Below are 7,301 nucleotides of genomic sequence, written 5' to 3' on the forward strand. Positions count from 1 at the left end.
AGACCCCAGGTCCTGGGGCAGCAGAGGTGGGGGAGGGACCTCAGACAGGGGGAGATGAGAGGAGAGCTAGGGAAGTGAAGAGCAGCTGCCAGGAACAGGGGGAAAATTTCCACTCCCCTTGAACTCACCTCGTATTAAAATGCACATAGACCCACCGCCACAACAATGAATGAATAACACTAGGTCCCATCTTCAAAACTATGTAAATGGTAATAAATGTTACAAGAGATAAAAATGAAATAACGCCATATCATCTACAAAATCATATTAAGACAATATTGCACGGTATCAGGTCATAAATAATAGAGGTACCTAGAAATGTTCTTTTTTGATGTCTGGGGGGGGGGGGGGGAGTCTTAATTAGTCGTATCTTAAAATTAAGACGAAAAAAACTAATTAACCATGTTTTAAAAATATAGCTCAACAAGTGGTTAACTAGGGCCTGAAAAATAATATTTCGGCCCCAGAGCATTTTCTTGCCACTGCAAACACACAGCCTCTCACAGCTCAGCCCATGCCTCATTAATTCAGTTTCCCACGTGGCATGTCTCCACCTCCATGGCCCATAGCCTTCTTCAGCTCCTTTCTTGTGCACCAGCTGCCATTCATACGGATCTCTTTAGTTGCCTTTAATTTGCACTATAAAATCTGTCATGATATGGTCTTTTTGCTGTCTCAGAGCTATAATGGCTGCCTCTATCTTACAAGCTTTTCCAATATTAATGTGTTTACTGTGGCTTATCATTATTCAAATAGACAGTCATTCTTCATCGGGCACCAGACCAGACAATACTTTGTGGTTCTTTTATTCAGGATTGGGGAAATACAAACTATGTCTCAGTCCACAAATATGAGAAAATGCTAAGGTTAACATATGCAAACATAAGAGGTTAGCTCTGTGGTTATCCCTGAATTAAGATTCCAGTTCAGCCCATCATCACAATAAATGTACTAACAGCATTTACATTAGGCTAATACTTCCTGGACTGACCCCATCTTAGAAATTAGGTCTTGAATCGGCCATCAGCAACCTCAGTATGTCATAATCTTTATTTGACCTTTGGGATGGTATTTTTATTTGTCATTTTTTGCCTTTCTTCTTTTTTTCTCAACTAGGGCTGCACAATATTGGAAAAGACTGCTGTATGTGAAATACTGTGATCTCGCCATTATGGATTTATTTTTATTTTTTTTACAAGTCAGACTAGCAAAAATAAATAAATAAATAAATAAAAATAATATAGAAAAAAACAAGATTAAGTTAAGGCTAATTTAGGTAAGGACTTACAGGAACATAATTAATATAATCTTCATATTTAGTTTGTTGCTATATCAGTACATCTGCGGTGTATTCTTCAGCCTTATTTCCAAGTAGACAATCATGAATCTCTTTCAACCGTTCCTTAATTTTGATGAAAACCAATAACAGGTCTGTCTAAGCATTTTATCCCTGTGCTGCTTCTTAATAAATCCTATCTTCAACTTTTATAGCTGAAAAATGTGTCCTTACTTTGAACCTTCCTTATTCACCCATACCAAGTCTAAGCTAATATTGACTTTTATGCGCTCATGCCAGAAGCACATACCAGTATTTTTGAACATGTATTATTATCATGTAAAGCAAATCATAACACAGACAACAGCACTACAGAAAAACAGTATTTGAATAGCTACATTGTAATAAATCATGCAGTAACACGCCTACATATGACACCAACACAAAGCCTACATGTGACCTCAGGGTGACCTCATGAATCTGGCAGACGCCCACTCAGCAGCTCCTTCTCCCCACGGTCCCCATGGCGCAGGACGCAGCTGTTTTAAGGACTTTTCCTCATGTGTTTTCATATGCATAATCCTCTATCCAAATTACCCAAGCCCCCTTTATGATTGTGCCTGTCTCACTCATTGACCCCCTTTCTTCCATTTCTTTTACAGATCTCTTTTACAGTGCTTTGGCTGATGTTGAAGGGGCAGTAAATTGACCAAAGAACAAGTCAGTTATAATAGTACAGTGAGGAGTTGGCCAAATGGATTTCAAATGCAAGGGATTTCAGAACCACTCAATGAGATCCTCACCAAAACATTCATGGACAATGTAGAATCCCTGATTTATGTTCTAATAATCTAACATCTGTCAATCAGAAACCATGTTTGGTAGACCTGCACACATTGCAAATGCAGATCCATAATTTGTGCTTGTTGTTATGGTTTATGGGGGATTATAAGACTGGACTTTACAATAGTCCAATTTCTATTCAAGCAAAATTCTTGAGACCTGAAAAACATAAATTATAGCTACATACTTAAACATATAACAGGACAATGTCTTCATATATCATGACATCAATAACACCACTTCCACTGAAGTGCAAGTCAGAGCATGGAATAGGTGAAGATCATAGAAAGAAATCAGATCTCTCCATCTTCTGTTTAAATCAGATTTCATTTCTTCATTCATATAACCTACATTATTATGACTTTTACCTGTGCTTTAGCCTGCACCTAGCAGCACTTGATCAAACTTTAATAATGGCTGCATGTTCTCAGCGACAAACCTAAAAGACTGACATGTTAAAAGGGGGTTTAGTGGGTCAGTGGGATTGATCAAAGCCAACAGGAAACCATTAGACGGGCAGAGCAGAGGTAGACAAAAGGCCAAAACGTGCTTATGTTAAGATGCTGTGATGGCCCAGTGTACAATTGTTGACACATTTTCTCTACATCAAGCCACTTTGTTTCCCCAGTTGTGTAGCTCCCTGTAGCACAGTCTGATTACAGCCTGCAAAGACATAATGAGGGAAAGTCCACATCATTTATAAGTGTCACACATTAGTGTGCAGTTTGAGCTGGAGAGGGCATAGGGGCAAGGTCCATAATGGCACTAGCATATTCAGGCCTCCTACTCTGGAATTCACAGAGGCAGAGACACAACACAGCAATTCACTCAGCAAAGAGTTAGAGAACTATTCTTAGACCACTATGTGAAGTAGAGTGGACCTCCTGCTCCTTATCCGTCCCAAGGGTAAATGAAAAAAATGTGTGGTGTCAGGCTAGAGAGGGGAGATGGACAGAGCTTTAAGAGAATCAGAGCAAATGGATAAAAGTGAAGCTCCAGTGAGGCAGAGCCAGTCAGCTAAGGCTGAAAGCAGCAGTTCACTGACTGTGAAGCTTTTGCAAAGAGCCTATTGTAAACCTAGGCTGGCACAATGCACCGTGCCCCAGGGACCTCTCTCTCCTCCTCTCATGTGACCTCTCTCAAACATGGACATACAGGCACAGATTTTCTCTACACAGAGATGGCCCACACAGACCAAACCTGCTTTTTGTCCTCACACTGATTCAACAACCTATAGTGTGACACTTCATGTCAAAAGTAACAAATTAATTTAGCACACCCTGCGCAAATGCATGTCTACCATGATTACAGAACGCTTTCTAATTACAGTGGACTGATTCAGTCAGTGACAATGGCTCTAGTAAGGGCCAACATTTGTTTGCATTTAATTCTTTGTACTGTGAATGTGTCACTGAAAAGACAGACCGCAAAGTCTTTGCAGTGCCCTGGTACTATCTGTGGTTTAGTCAAAACAAATGACTATTCATCTACAGCAGCCTCTTCAATCTCATTTGGAGTAGTCTAAACAACCCATCAGCCGTTTAAGCATCTGCAAACATCAACTTATCTTAATATAACAAATGACATTTAACCTACATTAGGGACATTTGTGATGACATCAAATTGAATACTTGACTTCTAGGCTACACTGTATGGCATACAGCTTTAAAAGAAGGTCACAATATACATATGTTTTTAACCAAATGTCTCTCCGGATCCATCTCTAAAACATGGGCAAGAGATTGTGACCTTTTAAATAGAAAGGTAGTAATAACTTAATCAATACAATACAGTTAACAGTGTTTTAGTATGGTAATTAGAGCTGTTTTATTTGATTTCTGTCTTCATTGTTTAAGTACCAAGCACAGTATGGCCTACTTCTGAGCATGTTCATGTTTACCTCTTTTCCATTTGCAGAGACAGACAGACCCTAGTACAGTCTGTACTCTGTTTACAATTGGAAGTTGCCCATCAAGCAGAATTACACAAAGTCTAAACAATAAAACAACTGAAAATGTGGCAGAATCAGGTAACATATATCACTGTAACGAAAACTCACAGAAAGGAAAAAAGCCTTTTTGAACGATAAACAAAGATCTGAGATATACCAAAGGGGAGAGGAGGACTTCCTGTAAAAATTCCATCCTAATTGACCTTTTGCTGTTGTCGAGGCAACGGAGCCATGACTGTGGAGTAATTACAGAAGACTAATCAAGTTACTGTCTGCTACCACGACATTCACATCTTGACCATATTTAATTTGTTACATCCAAATATTTGGGTTTTCATCAAATAAATATGTGTATTTCTGACACACAAGATGGAATTTAAGATATTAATATATTCATTAGTTGGGTCAAACGGTACAGTTAGTTGACTCCAGGCAGTAGAGATGGTGTTTCATGAGGACAGCAGTGAGTGGCAGTGACAGCACCCTACAGCATGTATCACACACGGAAATTTCCTCAACATGCCCCCCCACTAATAAATGACGGTGCATGGCTTACTGGCACACATTCGGCTCCAGACATGCAGACATGCCTGGCAGTCATTTTTCACAGTCTGCACAGTTTGAAGATTAGGAGTAGCTTTGTGGACTAGGAGTGGGGGGGTTTGTACAATTTGAAATTTTGTCATAAATAAGGTGCAAATTGCAACAAACGAAGGAAACACTTAAATTTGATTGCTCCATTGTGCACGCCTGATTTGAAAGTTGTGCTGCACACATCCTTTTGTCTTCTGTGATGAGTAATTAAAGGAAGCATGAAATATGTGCAAGGCCTATGATAACGACATTGTTTTGGGAAAGTACCATGCCCATCACAGTCATTGCATAAGTTAAGAAAAGAAACAGAAACGGAAACAGATACAGATACAGTAGACAGAAGACATATTATGAGTATAAGTCTGAGCTTAATCTAAAAACAACTCAACTTAATACTTTAAAACTTGTGATATGGTTATACAAAATGCAGCGTTGACTACTTCGACTTCTAATAAAGATAGTTGGTTTCAGGATAATACAGCTACATCAATTTATGACAAAACGACTACTGATCCTGCCTTTGAGAAGCTTTATGGACAAATATGTTGTATATTATATACAATCTCAAAGCTCCAAGTTCAAATGTGCTCTGTGTATTTGGTCCCAACTGGTGTGCTTTGAGTTACTGCTATCAGAGACATGGCATTGTGTGCTGCTTAACCCAGCAGGGTGTCAAATCATTTCCAGTAATTGCTTTTAATGAAAACATTGATCATATAATAAAATAAAAACATATTCCATTTATTTGCACCGATGATACAGGCAGAAATATTTATGAATAGATGTTCAATCAATTTAAAACTCAAGAGTGACAGTTTCAACTCAATCAATGTAGCATTTTGCTCTGTGTCCCACTGACACACTAACACAGTGCAGTGTGGAGGGTGTGAGGCTCCAGTGGAGTGACCTTTCACTTTGCCTGTCCACAGAATACAGTATGCAAGCATACACAACAGGACGCAAATGAGCTGCCCTCTGGCAAATTAATCAAAAGGACATAATAAAATACAATAGTCTATGTTTACTGGTGAATATCTGTATCTGTACTTGATAAGGTGATGTGTATATCGGTTTCTCTGTCATCTCCACATTAGATCTGAATCACACACGTTAGTAAAATATAGTTGAACATGAAAAGCAAAGCTTGTACTATCATACTCTGGTGTTGCCTCCATTTTAACTGTGTTTTGATCACCATTGGGCAGATGTGTCATGGCACACTACACATTTTCTAAATTTTATTCAAAAACCAACCCATAAAAAATGTCAGTTCATTTAGTATCCAGCATATGTCTGCTCTGCAAAACGCTCGAGGAGATTGTAGTAATCACTGTGCATATCAAGCATCGTCCATTTAAACATATCGAGCTGCAGCCAGTGCAGTGCATCAATGGACAGAGGCAGAGCGTGGCTGCACCAGCGCTCATCCATCCACCGCTATGAAAGATGCAACATGAATGTCAATGTCAGCTCCGTTTACTACAGTTCCTCTGTAGTAATGTATTACTATGTATTAGGCTCCATATACATCCAAATCACATTCACACGGGATTCCCTCGGACCCAGAGGGCCTACAGGTGTATTTCACTGCCTCCATGTTTCAGTGTAGAGCGGGTGTACTCACCGTCACTGCGGAGAGTCGCACCGCGTTGCACGCTGTCTGCCTCATCTCCGCGGCGCTCCCCGGCTTCAGCAGGTTCTTGGTGAATCTCCGGGTGGATTCAGCTGCCATATCGTCATCTGAGCGGTCACTGAGGCTGATTCAGACAGGTAATCACTGCAGCGGTCTGACCTGGTCCTCTCCCCGAACATATGAGCCCACCTAGCTGTGTTTACACACACGTACTACACGCGCACGCCTCTTTCACGCACACAGACAGAAGGTTGCAGAGGATGCCCCGGCGCCACGGACTCACACAAATCATCGCACAGCTTCCGTCTAAAACGCTCACAATAAAAGAAGAAATTAAAATGAAAGAGAAAGTGTACACGGACAAAAGCAGCTGCTTTTATTTTGAAAGGTTCTGATTAAGCCCACCCTGTGTGACTGTGTCAATTGATAACTACGTTTGTCATATTGAGGGTGGGTGGGTAAATGGTTTTCTTTTCGAAAAATGATGTAAGAAGAGATCATTTGTTTGATACTAACTGAGACAGTGTATTCCTTCAGTAGGAGATGAAATGTCATCAGTTAATCATGAGTCCATGATCAGTCCAGTCACGGCTCAGACACATTTACAGTAGGTCAGTCAGTGACCAGTGTGGGGGTTACACCTGCAGTGACACCTAGTGATACACAGCAGTACATAACATCTTTCCTCCAATTGAAATATTATTTTTGCTTTAGCTATTTAATTATTTAATTAAAATGTGAGCTAATTGTAGGCTCTATTATGTACGTTTGATAAAACAGGCGAATTATATCCTGGATTAAAATGACCATTATTATCTTATTATTTCAGTGAATAATAATCATTATACCTTTGTTTGTCTGTCAATGAATAAACGTAGCTCTAATCTAACAAACAGGCCTGGCTGTAATGCCTTCGGGTTTGCCATAAAATCTTTGATATGTTTATGTTTAGTAATCTAGCGCCATCTGCTGCACATAATCAACATCACACGTTTCTTTGAGGT

At 39.7% G+C, this 7,301-nt stretch overlaps 1 protein-coding gene across 2 annotated transcripts in view; it reads right to left on the reverse strand.

The window, feature by feature from the left end:
• Positions 1-6,508, reverse strand: part of dock10 (dedicator of cytokinesis 10) — a 32,106-nt gene extending 25,598 nt beyond the window's left edge. Inside the window, exon 1 of one of the 2 annotated variants that reach the window (XM_055226010.1) lies at positions 6,289-6,505. In XM_055226010.1, the coding sequence (XP_055081985.1) occupies positions 6,289-6,396 (108 nt within the window). In that variant the 5' untranslated portion in view covers positions 6,397-6,505. Of the gene's footprint in view, positions 1-6,288 lie in introns of both variants that reach the window. The other variant, XM_055226008.1, reaches the window with a different exon arrangement.
• Between the last annotated feature and the right edge of the window lie 793 nt (positions 6,509-7,301).

The sequence above is a fragment of the Periophthalmus magnuspinnatus genome, chromosome 13, assembly GCF_009829125.3.
Source record: "Periophthalmus magnuspinnatus isolate fPerMag1 chromosome 13, fPerMag1.2.pri, whole genome shotgun sequence".
NCBI classification, from domain to species: domain Eukaryota; kingdom Metazoa; phylum Chordata; class Actinopteri; order Gobiiformes; family Gobiidae; genus Periophthalmus; species Periophthalmus magnuspinnatus.